The 22,501-nt window shown below is 58.5% G+C and overlaps 1 protein-coding gene across 1 annotated transcript; it reads left to right on the forward strand.

Moving 5' to 3' along the window:
• Positions 1 to 16,484: 16,484 nt before the first annotated feature.
• On the forward strand, positions 16,485 to 21,753 carry FOXF2 (forkhead box F2). Its single transcript, XM_020884221.2, has 2 exons — positions 16,485 to 18,043; positions 20,844 to 21,753. Exons 1-2 carry the CDS (start codon positions 16,888 to 16,890, stop codon positions 21,008 to 21,010), a joined length of 1,323 nt encoding a protein of 440 aa, XP_020739880.2. The 5' UTR covers positions 16,485 to 16,887; the 3' UTR covers positions 21,011 to 21,753.
• The last annotated feature ends 748 nt before the right edge of the window (positions 21,754 to 22,501 follow it).

Raw genomic sequence — 22,501 nt, forward strand, 5'->3', positions numbered from 1 at the left:
CTACCACCACCTGGAAAACCCTCCTCTTTCTTAATTTCTGATAAATGGTTCCAAAGCTATAAATTTCCCTTTGACTACTGCCTTAGCTGCACTTTCACATGGAGTGTCTTCTCTGTTGTCAGCTCTCAGCATTTCACAATTTCTCTTATGACAAGATTTGCAACTCAACCATTATTTCATAATATGGGGGGATGCTCCCAAATACATTTTTAAGCTCTCTTTCTTATGTTCTTGTAAGATATATCTGAATCTGTTGCATTGTGGTGAGTGAACGTGATTCATATGATGTAAATTCTTTGAAATTTATTGAGATTTGCTTTGTGGCCCAGGACATGGTCAGCCTTTGTGAATGTTCCATATGTGCTCAAAAAAATGTGTATTCTGTATCCATTACCAGTGGTTTCCAAATGGAGTTCAGCTGACAAGCTGCATTAGAGGCATATGAATCACTGTTTTAAAATGGAGTACCGCAGACCTCATCCTTAAATACTACGTCTCAATCTCTTGAATCTGTGTGTTCACCAGCACCTTAGCTAATGTTGGTGATGGTTTTAGGGAGCACTGTCTTTTTCTCCTACCCCACTCTGCCCCCACATTCAGACAGGAACAGAGATTCAATTTCAGACAAATAGAATCTTACAATTTTGAAAAAAACAGATCCCATATCCTCCCACGCTACATTTTCTTTGGCAGTCAAATCATCTACTTCAGGTTCTTCTTCCCTGGCAGCTCAGATGGTAAAGAATCTGCCTGCAATGCAGGAGACAGGGTTCGATCCCTGGGTCAGGAAGATCCCCTGGAGAAGGGAATGGCAACCCACTCCAGTCTTCTTGCCTGGAGAATTCCACGGACAGAGGAGCCCCATGGGCTGCAGTCCATGGGATCGCAGAGTCAGACATGACTGAGTGACTAACACGTTCACTTTTCACCCTAAAAGCCTTCTACATACTTTCCATCCTGCATGCATTTCCCCTCCTACCTTCTTACAGGACCTGGATATCATTTCTTAATCCAACAGAACTATGTGATTTAGGGAAGACTGACCCCATTTCAGACCCCAGAGAAGGAGTCTTAGTAGACCAGTCCACTGCATTTGCCCATGACTGGCTGGATCATCCATGAAAGATCTTCCATGGAGACTGCTGCCAGCACAAAGGGAAGTATAGGACCTAAACTAGCTCCAGAAGGGAGGAGAAGCTAACTTTCCTTCCACTGCTAGAGACTCTCCGCTTACAAGTCTTTCTGAATGTGAAGCATGGAGATCCAGACACAGCTCTCGCATAGCCATGACACAAATGCGTTCTAGGAGGCAGTGGCTTCTGTGGCCAGCAGAGCAGAGAGGCAGAGCCTCTGGGGTCTTGCTGGCATCACTGAGCGGTTAGCAGAGCCAGTTTCAAAGCCTGTCCTGCACAAGATGCTTGAGTTAGTGTGTTAGGAAGGGTTTCTGCCGCAGCCTGGGTCATCCTTAGGGGTTTCTGGTTCCCTTTCACTGTAGGTTAAAAACTCAACAAACCACTTTTGATTTCCAAGCATGACTCTCCCACCTACTTAACAACCATAAAAAAGCTCCCTCGTCAGCTTCTTTGAGACCCTGTGCTCAACTCTCAGCTTCACATGATGGCGGTTGCCTCCATCCCTTAAGAGCAGAGTGGCCCCCTCTGCTCCTCACCGGCAGCCTGAGTTCCAGACCTGCACATGCACCCACCGCAGTCAGGAGAGCACTGAACCAAATGGGGTCTCCTCCAATCCCTCACTGACCCAGCTCAGTCGCAGAGCCAGACCTGAGTGCCTGCAGAGTTCAGGAATAATGTGTCTCTGCGACCAAAATAGAAAAAAATCAGCGTATCTGCAAAACATACACCAGTAAAATATGAGTGCCTCGTGGAAAGTGGGGAAAGATGACAGCCAAAAGCTCTGTGACCAGGGCTTCCCTGCGGGTCCAGTGGCCAAGACTCCATGCTCCCAATGCAGGGGGCCCGGGTCCTGTCTCTGGTCAGGAAATTAGATCCCACGTGCTGCAACTAAGAAAGAGCTCACATGCCATCACGAAAAATCTCACGTCACAAGAAAAATCAAAGATCCCACATGACACAACTAAGATCCAGCACTGCCAAATAAATAATTACCTAAACATTTAAAATAAAGCTTTGTGACCCATTGAGCTATACTATAAAAAGTCTGGGGAATTCCCAGTGGTTAGGAACCCATGCTTCCACCACTGAGGGCCGGGGTTTAATCACTGCTCAGGGAGCTCAGATCCTGCAAGATGTGTGGCCAAAAAGGGAAGTTTGGTGACGTCATGTGACCTAGGAGAATAGTGAGCATTTGTGGGGGGAGGGCTGACCACCTGAACAAAGAAGAGCCCAGAAGGCAGATGCGATGACCGCCAACCAGTGATGCCTCACTCATCACAAACGCCTGCCCCCGGCGGGGGCTCGTCAGCCCAGACACCCAGATCCTGGGTACCCTCAACACCCCGAGATCGCACCTCAGGGCCTTGTCTCTGCCACTCCATCTACCCTATCTCCCCAGAGCTGTGTCTCTGGACCATCACGTCCAGATCAATGACACCCCCTGGTCCTCCCTGGCTGACCCCTACCCAGCGTCCATTTCTCCAGTGTGTCAACCTGCTCTGTTATCACCTCCAGTACAGAAAATGCTACCCCCCAGAATGATTTAGATTATCTGAGGAAAGGCAGACACAGGAGAAGCTCTGAAACCCTAGAAGCCCTCAGGAAGGATGCCCATATTTATGAGGGCAGCCTCTGTTTGTCCTGTACCCCTCTGCACCGGGCAGCCAAGGGGGACTCACAGTCACAGGAGACGCTCATCACCTGAGGAGGTGGGGACCGGCTCTGCACTGGGGACACTTCCTTGTCCCTGAGCTCTTTCTGGGGACCCCCACCTCAATATCTTTCATTTTTAGCTGAAGATGGTGTCAAAGCAGAAGGCTTGGCCATTTCAGGGAGTGACTCTGTTTTCCTGGGTCTCTCCTGTGTATTCAGGACATAGACAGGTTGCTGAATTTGTTTGCTTTTCTCTTTTTTTTTTTTTCTTTTTCTCTTGTTCAGTTGCTCAGTCATGTCCGACTCTTTGTGATCCCATGGACTGCAGCACAGCAGGCCTCCCTGTCCATCACCAACTCCCGGAACTTGCTCAAACTCATGTCCATTGAGTCAGTGATGCCATCCATCCATCTCATCCTCTGTTGTCCCCTTCTCTTCCTGATTTCAATCTTTCCCAGCATCAGGGTCTTTCCAATGAGTCAGTTCTTCGCATCAGGTGGCCAAAGTATTGGAGTTTCAGCTTTCTGTTGTTAATTTACCTCTTACTACAGGCGGTTTCAGCCACAGAACCTGGAAAGGGAAAGTCATTGCTCCCCTCCCACATTACATCAGAGAGTGTTCACGGTCTGTCTTCACTTTTCTCTTGTCTGAAAGGTTGTCTTGTATATAATTGTTTGTTGTCTGTTTCCTTGAACTTAAATTTTAAAAGTGGAGACCTTGGCTGTCCCCTCCCTGAATGTTCCCCAGCACTGCACCTAGAACCGTGCCTCGCACAGAGTGGTACTCGAAAATGGTCTGAGAACCAAGGAATGAAATGAGAGCTCCAGGGTGTGGCCAGCCCCCCAACAGTGTGGTCAGCGCACCACTGTCCCACTCCTCTGCTTCCTCCCGGAGTACGTGTCTACCGTGAGTGGGCTTCTGTCAAGCAGCTGGGGAGGTGACCAGATGGTCACAGGAGCTCCAAGTGGCATCTCTTGTTTATTACCTTTACGGAGCATCCCTGGAAGGGCTCCAGGTCCTGGAGGTTGACCCCACACCTGCACAGGGCCAACCGCAGAGGATGAGTGACTGCCCCGGGCCAGCCCCCAGTGTGAGGGGCGTGAGATGCTGTCACTAGCAGGGAGGAGGGGGGACAACATGCTGGGCAAACAGAGAAATATATCTAGAAATCTCTAGATAACACAAACATTTTAAAGCACATTTTTCCCCACTGTTCTCCAACATCCTGCTCTCTTGAACTTCCCTGTTATCAGTGAAGGTGTCGATCTGTTTGACCTCAGGGCTTACTCTTCTTGCAAAGACTCCACTTTCCTTGTTTCAAGGGTGAAGACAAGTTTACCTCTCTCCCTCTCTAAAGGATTAATGGGAGGTTAACAGACACATGCTAAGTTGTTTTCTCTAGAAAAGACAAAATGAGTCACAAGGAAACAATGCAAGCTATCACACAAAAGGAAAATTTAAATCTCTTAAAGTCATTTAAATTTTCAAAATTTAAACCTTTTCTTAAAGGTTTTAACTTTTTCATGAAGGTGACTTTGATGATGCGACTGAGTTTCTCAAAATCATAAGTCAGAGAACTGACACCTCATCTGAGAATGAGAACTAGAAAACTACAAATATTTCAGGCCAGGAACCTTCTGAAGGATGCTATCTACAACTACCAGCTCTGACCCTCACCTCGTAGAGACAGCCAAGCTCCAGACATCAACTGAACTGTGGCCTCCAAAACAATTTCCTGGTTAGAAAGCGATTGGGAATACATTATAGTGAAATCAAGAAACCTCAAATTACCTAGCATTTTCACATTACTACAGACACGCATTTGCTAACATTGAAAAAACAAAACAAACCCTTATTTTCCAGTCATACTTACCTGCTAGACGCCATCTACATTCTTTTCTTTTCCTTTTTCTTAAATCCCGTTGTCCATAAAATACACAGCAAAGCTTTTCTGGTAACCGACTCACAAATTCAAAGGTCTCCAGGCTCAGCCCTTTCCAGGAGCCCCCCCACCCCCCACCGTGTTCACAGGTAGAAACCACAGGAGGGAAAGGCTGCTGTCCCATCCCCTCCACCGAGCTCAGAAGGGCCCTTCTCTCTGCCCGCCGCCAGGGCACACCCTCCCCACGACCAGCGGCTTCGGGGACCGCGGGCTGAGCCGCTTCCCCTGGAAAGGGCTCCCCAGGGAGGCCGCCAGGCCCCCCGCCCCCCCCAGCGCGGCCCGGGACACCAGCCAGACCCCCAGCGCGGTCAGGCCCTGACTCAGAGGGGCTCCCTGTCCACCAGACCTGCAGAGGCCCCACCCCCAGCCTCTGCCCCCAAACCCTGTCCGCCGAGACCCCGGCGCTGGGGGAGTCGCTGTGAGTTTCCAGATCCCAAACGGTTTCCTTTCAGTGGGGGTGGGGCCGGCACTCACAGCCCCTTTTGCTGAATGGGAAGTTGATGAAAGGAAACCGCTGACAGTTTTTTAGATTCTCAGCATATTTTAACTCCGGAGACGAAGAAGGAGTAAGTGACTGACTCGTCCAGCGCGTCCTGCTTTCAAAGCCAAGCACTGCTTTCCTGGGTCTCCTCTGCCCGGGTCCTCCAGCTGGCACCCCACTCACACTCACCAGCTAAACACCAAACAAGGAGGGCGTTTGCTTTTTTCAAAAACGCACTACCCTTCCAAACGGAAAATAAAATTCTGAATGTATCCCGGGTCTGCATTAATGGGGGAAGTCTGGACTTCCGTAGTGGCTCAGACGGTAAAGCGTCTCCCTACAATGCCAGAGAGGCAGGTTCGATCCCTGGGTCAGGATGATCTAGAGAAGGAAATGGCAACTGGCTCCAGTACTCTTGCCTGGAGAATCCCACGGATGGAGGAGTCTGGTGGGCTACAGTCCATGGGGTCGCAAAGAATCGAACACGACTGAGCGACTTCACTTTCATGAGTCGTTCACACATGGCAAAGCGGTGTGAAAACACTTTACAAAGCCACCAACCTGGAGACGAAACAAGCAATGCAAAGAAGGAGCAAAATGACACCAGTGAAGAAAAGCGGTTCTGTGCCAGACTGCTTTAGTTTACCTGCGTAGTTTATTTCAGTGGCTCTTAAGCTGCGAAGGTGTTTCTACAGGTAAAACACACTCTCCGACGAGGTGCCTTTGGTCGCCCGCAGAGAAGCCAGACACCCCAGAGGCCAGAGTCTGAAAAAGCCATTGACGCCTCAGGTGAACCCGCCTCTCTCAACTTCCCCATCCTTCCGCTTTTTTTAAGACACAAGAGAATCTGCATTTGACGAGGTTCAAGAGGAGACTTCCTCTCCTTCTCCCTTCTGCGCCGCCGGGCCCGAGGTTCCGCGCAAACACGCCGTGCTGCCCGCGCGCCGGAGGGGCCACGCCGGCCCCGAGCGCAGCCGACAGCCAAAGAGCGGCCGCGTCCGGTCGGCCTTTCCGGGCAGTATCCGGCGACGGCGCAGCGGAGCACCGGAGGCGGACACTCGGAAGGCGCGAAAACGAAATCTCTCCATCCCCGGCTGCCACACTCGCCGCCCTCTTTGCCCTGCGAGCGTGTGGCACTCCCACCCAGGGGGGCACCTCGCCTCGGGGCCGCCGAGCGCTCTGGCCGCCCGCAGCGGCAGGTGTCGAGGCCGAGGCGGGGACAGGCTGTGCCCCGAGAGCCCGACGCGCCCGCGGCCCCGGATCGGCCGTGGAGCTGGGCGCGCCGCACCTGCTCCGCGCGCCGGGCTTTAGCCTGGCGCCTGCAGGTCCCGCGCCAGCCTCTCCGTCCTCCGGGCTGTGTTTCTAAGTCTTCATTCTGACTAAATGCGAAAACAGCACCGAGCTTGAGGTGGAGCTGGGACAGGCGCGGGACCCAGTTGTCCCTAGCCGCTCCCCCGCGCCCCGGCTCCGGGCCTCGACGGAGGCCGCTGGGAAAGCCGCCGGCCCGCGCCCACCCCGGCCCGAGGGCAGCGGGTCCGCGCCGCCCAAACCACCCCAAGGTTTGCTGCGCGCCCTCAGAGAGGCACGCTGTTGGTTCTAGGAGCTCGACTGTCTGAACTCGTTGCTGTTATTACGATCCCAGTGAGAGAAGTGACAAAACGAAGTCCATAAACATGAGTAACTTGCTCGTGGTCCCAAAACTAGTAATGGCAAGGCGTACGGTCGGGGGATACACAAATGAACTATATAGCATGTGCGACCCTAGTGTATATTCAATATTAGCTTTTCAAACTGCACGTTACATTTTCCGATCAGAGCTTCGAGAGCCTAGCGGGGTGGCCTGGCGTCACCCGCCGCCCGAGCGCTGGGCTAGACCGGAGGAGGGCTCTCCGCCTGCCTCGCCGCCCCCGCAGCACCGCCCAGAGCCCGCGCCTCTCGCAAAGGAGAGACGAGGCGGGATGGAGGAAAGTCCACTGTGAGACCGCGAACGCGAACGTGGGCCGCCGCTTGGTGGGATACCACCGCTGGCGAGGACCCCCTTGTCGCCCAGGCACAGCTCGCAGCTTCGCTTTCTGTCCGCATTTGCGGGCTTTCCCCGGCGCTCGCGGTGCAGAGCCGCTGTCGGAGGTTCCACCGGCCCCTGGGTAGCGAGCCCACGCGCCACACCCGGGCCTCCGGCGCGCCGAGCGTCGTACACGGGCGTTTCGCTTTTCTGCGGGCACACTATCAGGACGACTGGCGCTCTGCCCTCCTCGATCGAGTGGGTCCTCTGCCAGAGCACACACACACACACACACACACACACACACACACACACACAGCCACGCACGCCGCGCCCAGCTGTCCGCCGCTGCAAGCGTGCGCGCCATCCCGGGTGCTGCGAAAAGAGTCCGCTCACTCCAGGAGCAGCGAGATCTGGTGCAGGGACGCCTCCTGCCACCGGGGAGAATTCGCCCTCGGCGGTGGAGCCACGGAGCCCGCACACACTCTAAGAGCCGAGACCCCAGCCCGCAGAAGCGGGCTTAAACTTGCAAAGGACCCATCTTTTCCTTATTAAGAATCCAACCAAAAGTGCACGAAAGAGATTGATGAGAGAAGCGGCGCTCCCAGGGACGTGAGGCTTCAGAGAACCTTATAACCAAACAGCACTTTCCTGGGTGGGGACAAAAAGAACTATACATGGATACATTTCAAAATGGTAGTTTTTTTCACAATGTTTATTTCATCTTTATAGTCACTGTGGGAGGAGGCACTTTGAAAATTTATTATTCCCATTTTACATACATGGAAAAGAAGTCGAAGCTCAAAGACTTAACCAAGAGCTCACCGTCACCAGGAGTAGGTGCGATTGTCAAAGGCCACCGACGACGCCGCCATCTGTCCCCACCTGCTCTGGCTGCTTTGAGGGGGAGGCTGCTTTGAGGGGGAGGCTGCTTTGAGGGGGAGGCTGAGAACAGACACCAGGTATGGCTAGGCGGACTGGGAGAAAATCAAACTGACTAACATCAGAGTCCTGATACACACTGGGCTTTGGGGATACGGGCCAACCAGGGCCTTCTGGTCTACCCCCTGCCCTTCACGGCCCCCTCACCTCAGCTTCCACCAGAGCTTCTGAACAATATGGAAAAAAAATTTTTTTTCCAGCTGGCCACTGTCTGGGTAAACGATTGGAAAGCACTGTATGGTCCACTGGGATAAACACACACACATACATTGCACACTTACTTTTATACATGTGTCTATATACACACATGATCTTGCAGGAAAGTGAATTCTGTATGTATGATCTGGTGCACGTGTGTAGAGGCAGTGTGGGGTAACTGGGGACTGCACAAATGAGTGCCCCGAAGCTTACTGCTAAAGCACCTACCAGTGATGGGAAGGGCTGTCACCCCTCACCAGCTCAGCAGGCGGGGAAAGCCTAGAAACTTCGGGCTGGAAGTCACTGGGGGAGAGGGCAGCAGGAGAGAGAGTTCTGCTTTTAAAACGCACATCTCAGCCTGTCTCCAAGTCCTCAAAGGAAGGTGCCTGTCTGCACCACAATGCAATTTTAGGTACAAGAGAGCCAGAGCTGGAGGGCGCGGAGAGGACTAATAAGGTGGATTTAAAAAACATGGTGTCTGTATTTGCCCCGAAATATCTTCGCAAGAAATGAAAATCAAGATGATGGGTGTTGAGGGATAGCTTATGATACACCCTCCACTTCTGAAACTTTTAGTAAGAGAAAATATGAGAATAAAACACAACCTTTTCATTTAAATGGGTGTGTTTTATTTCGTGTGTGAAAGTCGCTCAGTAGTGTCCGACTCTGTGACCCCCATGGACATACAGTTCATGGAATTCTCTAGACTAGAATACTGGAGTGGGTAGCCTTTCCCTTCTCCAGGGGATCTTCCCAACCCAGGGACTGAACCCAGGTCTCCTGCATTGCAGGCGGATTCTTTACCAGCTGAGCCACAAGGGAAGCCCTTATTTTGTGTAAGGTATACCTGAATAAAGTTAATTTTGAGGAGTTTGAAAATAAAAGTCAGACTAAATGGAGAAAGCCTTCTCATCTCCTAAAATGTGAAGCTTGGCTGCCGCCCCCGTCCCCACGCGGTGTCACAGAGGACGGCCGGCAGTGACAGCTTGGAGCCAGCAGTCCTGGCCTTTTGACTCCCAAGCCTACCACTGCCCTGCCTGTTACGTCCCACCCCACGTATGCAGCCTGCCCCAAAGGACCCCCAAAACTCCCTTCTGCGTTTTGCCAAGACAAATGTAGGGTGCTTTCCTTTGTAAAAAGAAGAAATAATAAAAGCAAACTTCTCTTCCTGTCACTTAGACCCAGACGACAAGAGACGGTCTTGCAAGTCTCTCGCCGCTGTCGAGTGCGCGAAGCGCTTTCCCTGGCGCGGGGACCAAGCGACTGTCTTGTCCAGTGTCCGGCCGGCGGTCGGTCTGTCGCTTGTTTTCTGCTAGACCTCGGTGGCCGGAGCTCCAGGCGGGCCGTCCCGCCCCTTCCTGGCGGCGGGAAAGCAGAGAGGCCAAACGGAAGCCTGACTTTCTTCTGGAGACCAACTGGTTCGCAAGGCGAGCGCGTTTCCATGGAGGGTCCCGAGCATCTGACGGGCCGTCTTCTGCCTCAACGCCTGAGGGGTCTGGAGAGCAGGGCGTGTCCTAAGGTGGCCACCGAGTCCGAGTCCGAGGGGGCGAGCGCCGGACTCAGTCGCCTGGGCCCGGCGGGCCGAGGGCGGCGGGTCGGGGGCGTCGGAGGTGGCCAGCCGGGGGCGGCGGGAGCGGCGGGGGCGACCGGCCGGCCGGGCGGGGTCGGGGCGCGGCGGGCCCCGCGATTCCCGAGGGCCTGGCGCCACCCGGCGGAAGCGAGAGGAACTTGCGCGCACCTGGGGGAGGGGCCGCAGCCCGCGACCCTGAGACACCCGGGACCCCTCCCTCGGGGGATGGCACTCGGTGACGGCTCCAGAAAACCGTGCCTGCCCTCTGCCGCCCACCTCCCTCACCAGCAAGGACACCGTGACCGCCAGGCCGGGCTCTCCTTTTGCCCTGAACCCCGAGATGGAAAGCGTTTCCCCTAATTTTCAAACCGCGCCGCGCGCTGGCCTCGCGCTGCCCGCACGAGGGTCCACGGTCTGGGGCTGGGACCACCGGGCCGCGTAAATCATCTGGAGGGATGTTTGGCCCAAGTCCCTGTTTCCGAAAGGCTGTGGGAGGGTTTGGACGTTGATTTTCTAGCTGTCCTTTTTCAAGTGCGCGCCCCGCCCCATCGCAGCCCGTCTGGTGTGCGAGGATTGTTTGAAAGGGAGGAAGCATTCTTGAAGTGGCGGGTGATGGATCGTCTAAACCCTTCTGGGGCGTTTCGGGCGGGAGTTTCGAGGCAGCTCATCAATAAAGACCCCCCTGGAGAAGGGGGGCCTGGAGAACAGCTCCCATCACGCAGCCCGGAGGCCTCCCGGCCAAGGCGGAGTGGGGGAGGGCCCAGGCAGGTGGAGACTCCCTGCCTGGACCAGCGCCTTCAGGCTGCATCTTGTGGGCGCTGCAGGGTGATTTACTGGGTGGGGGGGGCAGCAGAAAGGTTGGTGGGCTCCCAGCACCAGGGTGTCAGGGACACAGGCCAGCCTGGGATGTGTCCAACTTCTCGCGGCACCTACCCAGCGCGCTGCTGTCCTATGCTTTCCTTGGTATAGATTTCTTTTGGAAGCCCTAACCAAGAATCTGACCCCTCTCCTAAATCGGGAAGGGGGAAGGAGAGGTTGATGCGGGTCCAACCATTCGAGGTTGGACGGGCTGGGAACCCCTGGGACCAAGCCGCGGAGAGGCCACAGCCCTCGGAGATGTCGGTCTCCAGGCCCTCTGGGCCTGCATGGAAGAGGCGGCGGCCCTCGGGGTGGGAACCGCACTGGGGAGCCAGCGGCCGCTCCCTTCTAGGAAGACTCGAACCTCGAAGGCCAGGTGGGCCTGAGGAGTCGGCCTTGGGGCTTGTCTAGCACGCAAGGCCTCGGGTGCGTTCCCGGGCCCCTGTCCCAGCACCAGTGAGCACTCCCCCTCCAGCAGGCTTCCCGGGTCACTGAGGTCAGGCCGCCTCCGGAAGGGGACCCTCTGCCAGGCTGGGGCGGGAGAGGGCAGGAATGGGGGGACCGTCGGAGGGAAGACTCCTGAAAGGCAGCTCCTAGGACCTAGACGGCGTCTGGGCGCCCAGAGGTCCCGAGTCTGCGCTGGGCGCCGAGCACGCTTTATTTATCCGTGCAGAGGATGCTGGAGGACAAAAGAAATATTTGGACGTCAGAGCTGATTTATATTTTTGGAAGAGCTACGTTTCCTTTTTTGAAGAGAAGTGAGCGCGCCCCATATCCTGAGCGCAGCGGGGAGACAGAAGGGCGGTTTTGATGCTCCAGGAAGTTGATCCATCTCGAAGCAGCACGGGGGTTCGCTGCCCAGGGAGATATTTATTTACTGGGGGGAAGGGAGGGCAGGAGGGGAGGGCACGAGCCAGACGCGAGAAGAAACCCTGATTGGAGCGGGGCTGGGACCTCCACGGCGCCCCCAGGCCCGCAGACCCGCCGCGGACCGGCCGGCCTCTCCCGAGCGGTCTTGCGACCTCCCAGCGCGAACGCCTTTGCTCGTGCCTCCGCAGCCCTGGGCCCGCCCCGCCCAGCGTGCCTGCTGCCTGCCCCCCCACCCCTCCCCCGCCCGGAGCCTGGGGACGCAGAAGCAGGGTGCGAGGGGCCCAGCGGGGCGGGTTCGGGAAGAGGTGCCGGGCGTTCCTGGCGCCCTCGGCCCGCTCCCCAGACACAGCCCGGCTCCAGGTCTTCATCTCAGCAGCGGGGCTCCCTCCCAGCCCCCAAGCCGACCCTCCAGGATCTCGCTCAAGGGCTCCAGCACCCACCCTTGTCCTGCCTGTTTTCTCCCGACTGGGAATGCCTGGGACAAGTTTCCCTAATGTTCCTTCACCACTGGAAGCGTACTGGTTCCTGTCCCCTTAGGAGACGGACACCTAGTATCTGTTCCAGCATTGCAGGGATGACCACCCCTGCCAGGGGAACACTGCTCAAGTCCTGCCCACCCCGCAATGAACACATCAGGCCGTTGGGGAGAGACCCAAGGCTGGTCCACCGTGGAGCTGCAGCAAGCTGGGGGTGGTGGGCAGCCGGGCCAGCTCCCAGAAGCACCCCAGAGATGCGCTTCCCAGCGTAGGGGGGCCTAGAAGCACAGGCATTGCAGGGATGGAAGATGCGGGACCCCTGCCCTCCTCCCAGGCACCACTCATCCGCTAAGAGGGTGACCAAGTCTGCCCCCCACCCACTGCCAGGCCCGGGCATCTGGGGCCCACCCATGGATTCAGGAAGGTGGCTGTAAAAGAGTCCTGCCCGCCGGACACGAGCTCTGGAGAGAGGAAGAATATCTAAATAAACATTGGGAATTGGGCTACTGGCTTTCAAGCCCGGAGGTCTGGCGCTCTGGGCCGGGGAAGGCCAGCAGACAGGGGCGTAAAGTTCCCGCTGTTGCCGCTCAGACCCAGGTGCCTCTCCAAGCCCAGCCGGCGCCTCCTCCTGGCCTCAGGGCCAGACTTTCTATTGTAAATCAGAGCTTTTAGATGGGCCTCTGGGACGCTTCCTCACACAGGCTCATCCCCTGGGCCGACCTGCCCTCTGGAGCGGCCGCCTTAGCTGTGCACCACAGCACAGGCTGGGCGGGGTGGCCGCTTTCTGTCGGAATCAGGCAGTGGTGACCCTAGGCGGGGAAGGGAGGGCAGGCCTAGGGCCAGGGTGCTGGTGATGGAGGTCTCAGAGGGCCGCTAGCAGGGCGGTACCTGTGAGTCTCCGGTGGGTAGCTGGTTTAGTCTAAGCCATCTCATGTAAAACCCACGCAGCTGAGACGCATGCTAAGAACATAAAATTAAACCGCAATAATGAAGAGATTTCCTAGAATAAAATGCCGATTATAGAACAGAATCAGAGAAACACAGGCTTCCCGAAGTTTACATTCCCCTGCTCTGGGGCAAGGGGCGGGACCTTGGGGTTTGCAGCAGAAAGGAACCCACAGCCCAGATGGAGACAGTCAACCGGAGAGGGGTCAGCTCCGGGGATGCGGAGGGGACCCAGGGCACCCCGCTATTTCTGGTTAACTGAGGAGTGCCTGGTCGGATCTGTACTCATTTTAAGGAACCATACCTTTCCTTCCCCTAAGAAAGAAGTCGACTTTTGTTGTTTTTAAGACAGTGAAAGTATCAGGAAGAGCTCGGAAACATGGAAGCCTCCTGAGCAAGGCTATTTCAGAAACAAACACAACTTTCCTTTTCAACCATCTGCCACACAGAGATTCAGGTAGTCCTATGGGGACAGAGAGTTTGACATAATTGGTATTGCATGCATGCCCACCCAGGAGACGTGTACAAAACAGTAATTCAAACAAAGTTCCCGGAGGCTTTCTCTGCCCAGTAGCGGTAGCGGCAGCAGTGCTGGGCTGAGACCCCGGACCTGAGCTCCGGCCGGGTCTGTCACTTGCCCACGTGTGACTGATTACCTGACCTCTGGGCCCGCAGTTCCCTTATCTCTGAAGGGGAAGGTAGGGGACCACCTGGCGGTCACATGAGATGAATGCAGTGAAACCTACAAGGAACACACGGACCGGCTTCCAAAGGCAGAAGGGAGGTCTCTAGGAAAGAGGTTGGACGAGGAGCCCCTTGCTGCTCAGATAACTACCAGCGGCCCCAACCTCCGGAAGCTCCTGGAGCACAGAGCGCCGAGACCCTGGGGAGGGGGCCCCAGGTCTGCAGACCTGCTGCCCAAAGCCTCCTGCCTCCCCAGCATCTGCCTGGCCTTCTAGGACTCTCCCCAGACAGCAGGTGGGCGTATCTTGCAAGTTCAGAGGGTTTAGGTAAAAGGGGAAGCACCATCACTTGGATGGTAAAGGAGTTTTTTAAAATTGTTGATGACTAAGCAGGTGAGTTGGTAGAAGCCAAAAAATGTATAGTGGTTTTTTTTTAGTATCCATGGACCCTCTAAAAGCCTAGGCAAATTGAGTGTTTTTTCTGGAAGAAGACTCCATAGCTTCCATCATATTCTCAAAAAGACTCCCAAACTGGGAGCTACTGGTGTGCAAGGTTAACACTAACTTTGTCCTGGTTTTAGGGTTGGTGCTTTTTTTTTTTTTTTTCTTTATTCTCTGGATCCTTAAAGCTTTTAGGACCTAGATCCAAGGTGCCCAGAATTCCAGGTGCAGAAATCAGAGAGGGTTGAGAGCCAGTGACACATCTGTTTGCTGAATTTTCCCCAAATTCACTGCCTACCACTCCCAGCTCCAAAGGAGATGACTGCCTTCCTTGTCCCTGCTCTTCTCAGCTGTGCCAGTTGCCACACACACACACACAGGGGAGCGCCTTTCAGATATTCTTTTCTCACTCCAGTTTCTACTGTATTTCATTATTTTTCAGACATTTAAAGCACTGATTTAGTAAACACTATTTATTGAATACCTCCACTTTTAGTTATAATTATTCCCTGTAAAATGACAAAAGGGGTAAGAGGAAAAATACCATGAAATTAATGGGCCCCTATCAAAAAAAAAAAAAGCTCACCAGTCACTCAGAACGAATTCTTAGAAATGGAAACAACTGCAAGGCCCCTTCCCCATCTCAACCAAAACATCCCATCCGGAAAGGAGCGGCTTGTTTCTTTTTTCTGTTGGAAATGAGCGGTAAACTGAGTTCATTTGGGCCGTGTTTTCTTAGCTGACTCTCAGCTACAATCAAGCCCTTTTCGGACACATTCCCATGTAGGTACCAGGGGTGCTCTGGAGGAAGCTGTCGACGCCTGTTCAGCTAATTTAGGTTTTCTTTGTCTAATTACAGTGGAGCTTAGGGAAAAGGAGCCGGGCTCAGGGCAGTAAACTGACACTCGGCCTCTGTGTGTGGTATCCAGGCAGGGTTTGATGGAAAAAGCCTGCTTCCACTCAACTTCAGGTCACTGTCTGGGGCCAGCCCAGCCCAGCCCAGCCCCCAGCCTCCCCTCCCGCCCTCCGTCTCCCCCCTCCAGCCCCACCGGCGCGCTCAGCCTGGAGCAGCCCGGGGCTCAGGGCCGCCTGAGGACCTGGGGCAGCCCCAGGGCCTGCCTAGGGCCTGTTCCAGCCGGCGGCTCTGGCCGCCACGTTCTCGGGACCCTGCACCACCTTTCTCCCCACCCCGCCGAGCCGCCCCTTCTGAGCAGCCTTGCCTCCCCTGCGGTCCGCGGTCTGCAGCACCCGCTCCGGATGCCCCATCAGCCCTCTGCGGCCCCAGCGGCTCCCAGGCCTCCGTCCCGCCACCCTGTTCCAGCCCAGACCCTGCACGTGTAATCCAGAAACTAACGGTGCACTCACTGGGAGTGCGTCCCGGCCTGCCTCTTGCTTAGCTGGAGAGGACCGGCCACGCTGGGTGGAGCTCTGTCCCCGGAGGGCAGCTTCGAAGAGGGGCCTCGCGGGCCGGCGGGGGCGGCGCGGGTGCCGGGGGTGTCAGGCCGGTGACAGCAGCCACCCCGCTTCAACACAGAGAACAAACCCGGCCACCTCACTCCTCACTCCGCGGGACCTTCTTCCTGCATTTTGTACAAACTCTCAAGTGGGAACGAAAGGAAGTGGAGATAGATGCAAACAGGCGTCCTCTCCGACCTGAGTGTCTCCACGGGGCCCGGCCTCGGCCTCTGCCGCCGCTACGGGGGCTGCAGGCCGGGCCGGAGCGGGGACGGCGCGTTACCTCTGGGCGTCGGGCGCCCGGCGCGCGGCGGGGGCTCAGCAGCGTCTGATCGCGGCGGGCGGACGGCGTCGGCGCGGGCGCGGGGGCAGTGGCTACGGAGGTCCTGCGGCCGCACACTCGGTCGAGGACCGGCCCGGGGAGGGGGGAACGGGGGGGCGGGGGGAGCGGGGGGAGGGGGGAGGGGAGGGGAGGAGCCGGGTGGGCCGCGCCGCCAGGGGCGCTTGGCTCCGGGATGGGCGACAGGGGTGCTGTCGGGGGCAGAGAGAAAGGAGGTTCCCTAAAGTCTAGGTGGTCGGGCTTTGTGGGGCGGGGCGGCGGTGTCTTCCGAGGCAAATGTGAGCTGGGCTGCGATCCCTAGGCTTGCAAGCTGGTGGGTGGGGGGACAGGGAGAGAGCCCCGGAGAGGCATTAAAAGGCCAAGGGGGACCCCTGAGAGCCAGGAGCGAGATAAGCAAGGGAGCGGCGGCGGCGGCAGCGGCGGCGGGGGGGGTGAGGAGTGAGCGCCGGCCCCGCGCTCCCTCCAGGGGGGGGGGCGGGGAGGAGGGGGCGGGCGGTGGGGGGACGGGGGAGGCCCGGGAGGAGGAAGTCCGAGAGACAGAGCGAGCCGCGCTCCTGAGGGGAGACGTCGGGCTCGTCCCCGGGGTCCCAGCCGCGGTCCCTGCTCGCGCGCGCAGCCGCCCGGCCACTCCGGCTCCGCGGCCCGGAGGCCGCTGCGCAGGCCGGGCCCGAGGCCCGGGGAGGGATGCGCCGGGTGCCGCTGGCGGCCCGCGGCTTCGGCCAGAAGCGCCGGCAGGGCTGAGGGAGGCGACGGCGAGGCGCTGGCTCGCAGCGGCCGCGGCTGCAGCACGGGCGGAGGGCTAGGGCGCTCGCCGGACCTCTGGGCCGCCCGCGCTCCCGCGCCCCCGCGCCCGGCCCCGGGCCCGCCCCCGCCGCCCGGCCCCGCTCCCGGGCGCCCGATGACCTCCGAGGGCGGGCCGCCGCCGCCCCCGCCGCGCCCGCCGCCGGCCCCGCTCCGCCGCGCCCGCAGCCCGGGCCCCGGCGCGCTGCAGGCCGCCCTGATGAGCCCGCCGCCCGCCGCCGCCGCCGCCGCCCTGGAGGCCGCCTCCTCGTCCTCGTCCTCGTCCTCGGCCGCCTCCTCGGCCAGCGCGGCCCCGAACGCCTGCAAGAGCGCGGGCGGCGGCGCGGGCGCGGGTGGCGGCGGCGCCAAGAAGGCGAGCGCGGGGCTGCGGCGCCCGGAGAAGCCGCCCTACTCGTACATCGCGCTCATCGTCATGGCCATCCAGAGCTCGCCCACCAAGCGCCTGACGCTCAGCGAGATCTACCAGTTCCTGCAGAGCCGCTTCCCCTTCTTCCGCGGCTCCTACCAGGGCTGGAAGAACTCCGTGCGCCACAACCTCTCGCTCAACGAGTGCTTCATCAAGCTGCCCAAGGGCCTCGGGCGGCCGGGCAAGGGCCACTACTGGACCATCGACCCGGCCAGCGAGTTCATGTTTGAGGAGGGCTCGTTCCGCCGCCGGCCGCGCGGCTTCAGGCGGAAGTGCCAGGCGCTCAAGCCCATGTACCACCGCGTGGTAAGTGGCCTGGGCTTCGGGGCCTCGCTGCTGCCGCAGGGCTTCGACTTCCAGGCGCCGCCGTCGGCGCCGCTCGGCTGCCACGGGCAGGGCGGCTATGGCGGCCTCGACATGATGCCGGCGGGCTACGACGCGGGCGCCGGCGCCCCGGGCCACGCGCACCACCACCACCACCACCACGTCCCGCACATGTCGCCCAACCCGGGCTCCACCTACATGGCCAGCTGCCCGGTGCCCGCCGGGCCCGGGGCCGTCGGCGCGGCCGGGGGCGGCGGCGGCGGCGGCGGGGACTACGGCCCGGACAGCAGCAGCAGCCCCGTGCCCTCGTCCCCGGCCGTGGCGAGCGCCATCGAGTGCCACTCGCCCTACACCAGCCCCGCGGCGCACTGGAGCTCGCCCGGCGCCTCGCCTTACCTCAAGCAGCCGCCCGCCCTGACGCCGGGCAGCACAGCCGCGGCCCCCGCCGGCCTGCATAGCAGCATGTCCTCCTACTCGCTGGAGCAGAGCTACCTGCACCAAAACGCCCGCGAGGACCTCCCAGGTAACGTGCGGCCCGGCCGCGGGCCGTCGCCTCTGACCTCCCGGCTCGGGCGGCCGAGGCCTAGGCGACGCTGGAGCCCTTTTGGAGAGGGTGGGGTGACAGGGCCTCCCCCGCACCCTTGGCGCCCGCCGGGCCTCCGGAGTTTCCACCCCTCGAGGAGGGTGGGAAGCGCCGGTGCCCAGCGTCTCCGCGGGCTGCAGTGCTCAGAGCTCAGGCCTGGCTTAGCTGAGGGAGAAGGCTCGCTCCTTAGGGGACCTTGGAAGGGGACCTTGGCTGCTTTCTTTTGTCTTTTAAAGTTGGTTTTGCTCTGTCCCCTGGAGAGTATGGGGTGGGGTGCACGGGGTGGGCTGCAAGGGGTGGGCTGCATGGGGTGGGCTGCACTGGGCCGTTGCTGAGAGGCGTTTGGAGCAGGGAGGCAGCGCCTCCAGGAACAGAGGGGTCGCAGGACCCTCACAGGAAGGACGTGTGGCCAGGCAGGAGGGGTGCCCCGGCCTTCCCTCAGTGGGCCCAAGTCGATGACACCTGGGTGCCGCCTAGGCCCACAGGCCCCAGGGCCCAGGGGGCTCCCCTGAGAAAGGCCTGCCCTTGGGCCCCGCTTACAGTGTTGCTGGTGTAAACTGTTGGTTGCAGATTATGAAAATTTATTGACTTGCCTAACGCGGTGAGAGGTGGGAGGGATCAGACCACGGTGGAGAAGGGAATTTGAATATTTAGCCAGGTTTATGGGGACGTGGAGATAAACCTCATGTTAACTCTTCTGTGGCGGGCTGGTGTGCCAGGCAAGCGGGGCTGGAGCGGACCCTCACCCACACCAAGTGGAAGAGGGTTTCCCAGGCTGATACGACTGCATTGTACGTTCGCGCATCGGCGTGGGAGCAGAGCGTCAGGGAGAGAGGAAGCCCAGAAATGGGCAAAAGATGTTGGTTCCCTGGACGGTGAAGTTTCCCAAATAGGCCTTTTAACTGCGGGTCTCAGAGGTTAACTAAACAAAGACCGTCTGGGCGGACCACACCGGAGAGGATTCCAGCCTGACTCAACCCACTGAGAGCCGAGTCTTGTTCAGTTTTATGGGAATTTCAACAAGTAACCAACACAGCCGACCCTCCGCTCTTATTTTCTTTAACCCCCTCGGCCTGGCTGTCAATCAGCGCGGCGCGCGGCGCGCTCTCCCGCCCAGCGTTCTCTTGCGGGCGCCGCGGCCTCTCCTCATGGCTCCCTGCTCCGGCCGCCCGCTCGGCCACCACCTGGACCCCGAGGCTTCATGGTTGCTGTGAAACACTTCCCTAAACTTTCAAAATCGCGCAGAAAGAGCTTTCTGGTCATTCTGAGAGGCCACCCTCGCCCCGCTCCGCACACCAGGCGCGCCCAGGTCCCAGAAGCGCGGAGACCGGCGACACGGCTCGTCTAGGGGAGAAGGGACACCGCCTCCCAAACCCCGGGGACTCGCGCGGCCTCCGGGCCAAGTCTGCGGCCTGAGGAGGCCCTGGCCCGCCTGGACGCTGTGCTTGTCCCTCCTCACCCCCACCGCCCCTCCAGTGCTCTGACCCCCGCCTCCCCCAACGCTCTTCCCCGCGGCCTGGCAGACGTCTCCCGGGCCAGGCCCCTCAGCAACCCGGGGCTGCGAGTGGAGCGGGGAGGCTGAGAAAGGGTCCGGAGCGCGCTCCCATCTCGGCCCCGGGAGGCCCAGGCCCGCGTGCTCGCGGAGGCCCCTCGTCCTCTTCAAAGCGCCATACGGGGCCGCGGATTAGAGCCGCGAGAAGCGGCGCCGCCAGGTGCTTTAGCTCCCGGCGGGCACACCTGCGCGGCGCAGGGACTGGCGTCGGGGCGCGCGGTGGGCCGCAGTCGGCGGCGCCCAACGCCGAACGCGTGCGGAGCTCCTGGCTACGGGGCTGCCGGGCGGCTCCGCAAGCGCAGGGCGACCGGGCGAGGCGCCGGGCCGCGGGGTAGGGTGTGCGCGCGGAGACCCGCCCGCCGGACACCGGCGAGGGCTGCCGATTCCCTAGCGCGGGAGGCTGGAGAGGCCTCGGGGAGCAGGCCTCGCCCAGCGGGGCCTGAGAGGCCTGAGCCGCTGGACCCCCAGCCAACTGCGGCCTCCGGGCCGGAGGCGCCGAGAAAGCAAAAGCAAAACTCGGCGACAGGAGGCCGGCCTCAGGCCTAGGGAGAGGCTGCGGGCCGGCCCGGAGTTCCAGGGGCTCCCGGCGCGGCGGAGGGGCCGCGGCCGAGCCCTCGTCCAAGGGCAGGCTCTGTTCTCGGGGTCTCCCTTGTCTAGAGGCGCGACCCCAGAAGATGGGAGCCTTCTCCCCGGCCCCCTCCAGCCGCCACCGAGTTTTCTGCCCCCACCCTCCTCCTGCTACTGCCAGGCGATCAGTTGGTTGGGAAATAATGCGGGGCGGGGTGCTGGAGACCAGAGGCGAGGAGCCCATGGTGGTGTTTCTGGGGAGGGAGCCCTAGGGCCAGTGCCCAGGGCCTGGGCCGGTAACCGTTAGAGCCCCTCCGGCCTCCAGGAGTAACAGGAACTCAGGAACGGAGAGTCTGGCTTCTGGGTGAGCGGCCTGTGCTCCATGCTTGTGGGCCCCTCAAAACCAAACACCAAACCAGAATTCCAGAGTCATCCTGTGGCCAAAGCTTGAAGCTCTGAGACACTTCTGGGGTGGGTTTCCTCTCCCAGGTTTTCAGCAATAGAAAGGCCTACCCTCTTGGAGTCAAAATGAGATGCATGTTAAAGGACAATTTTAAGAATCACAGGCCGTGCCCTGAGTGGAACGTTTCTTAAGAGCGTTTCTCTTCTCTCCCCTTTCAGTGGGGCTCCCTCGATACCAGCACCACTCCACGCCCGTGTGCGACAGGAAAGACTTCGTCCTCAACTTCAACGGCATCTCCTCCTTCCACCCCTCTGCCAGCGGCCCCTACTACCACCACCACCACCACCAGAGCGTCTGCCAGGACATTAAGCCCTGTGTCATGTGAATGCAGGGCAGGGGCCACCCAGGCCCCCGCAGCCCCCGGGGCGATGGCCGTGGTGGACTCCCAGTGTGGCCACGCCAGTCACTTGAAGACCCGAGATGAGCGTCAGGCACTGATGTTTGTCACCGTTGGTAGGACAACCCCTGGCGAGGTAATGCCCCAGACACACGCAGGCTCCCAGTGATGGGAGATGGTGAAAACTTATCACGCAGAAAACACAAACGTGGCACTCTGGGATCTTCATTGCCATCAGTAATCAGGGTCTGAAACACACAGACGGGCTATGTGTGTGTGTGTGTTTCTTTGTCTATGGAAAATGTGTGTGCTTTTTTTAAAAAAAGAAAAAAGGCAGTGCCCGGCACAAGTTTCCAAGAGTGCCCCATCTTGTTGCCTGGCTCAGTGGGAGAGCTGTGTTTTGCCAAATGTTACCTTTGGATACAGGTGCCAAAGAACATTATCAAGAAAGTATTTAGCAACAATGTGTGTAGTTTAAGAACCGTGGTCTCCAGTATTGTGACAATACAACGTTTTTACAAGGTTGTTTTCTACCACCATAGTTTAAAGATATTTTTATGATCTTCATGTATACTCACACTTTGCTTGTATTTTAAAAGGAGGATATATTTGCACTTATGTATACTTTTACAGTTTGCCAAACTATTTTGATGTACAATTTTTTCAATAAAATGTATATAACAAATAGTTGCCAGGGGGACCTCTCTCCTCCACGGGCATCTGATCGCCAGGACGATGCAACTCTACACTGGGCAGGATTTTTTTTCTAAGCTGTGTAATTGGCGTGGTGTGGGGTCTGAGCCTTGAGTAACGCAGGCCAGGTTCTGATTGTGGGTCTTCTCGGGAGAGAAAGGGAAGAAGAAACGTTTTCTGTTATTTCTTTGCTTCACCCTCCCTCTTTCTGGCTAAACCGAAACCAGAAGGCAAAAGGAGCTTAAAGGAAAACCAGGCGAGATAAGGCCTGAGGAGCCTCTGCCCTTCGCTGTCCTTCCCGAGTGCACCGGGCCTCTGCACCTGGAGCTTTCCTTTCCCCACCGGCAGAACAGAGGGCAGGCACCCAGGACATAGGCCCTGGTTCCTTGGATGGCTGTCAGATCCCTGTGCCCGGAGGGGACGGTGAGGAGGGTGTGGGCGGTCCCGGCATCAGAGGCAGAAGCAGGACCAGGCATGTGTCCACCCCCAATTCGGGGCACAGAGGTCGGCCCCCACGTGCTTCCCCGGTCTGCCTCTCTGCTCCCATCCGTCCTTCTCCAGGGAGCCGTGGTTTCCCTTGAGATTCCCTCTTGGCCATTTCCTTTCTTGCTCAGTTTCCAAGCCTTCCCAGTCACAGATGCTGAAGGCGGGATGAGAACTTCTGGACCAAGAGAGGAGACCAGCCTGGGCAGAGGGCCTGGTGCCGTCCAGCCCCAGGTCCGAGCAGCCTGCAGACCCCTGAGCGAGGCAGAGCTTCTCCAGGTGCTGAGTCTGAGCTGAGGACTC

The sequence above is a fragment of the Odocoileus virginianus genome, unplaced genomic scaffold (genome assembly GCF_023699985.2).
Source record: "Odocoileus virginianus isolate 20LAN1187 ecotype Illinois unplaced genomic scaffold, Ovbor_1.2 Unplaced_Contig_19, whole genome shotgun sequence".
Lineage (NCBI taxonomy): Eukaryota > Metazoa > Chordata > Mammalia > Artiodactyla > Cervidae > Odocoileus > Odocoileus virginianus.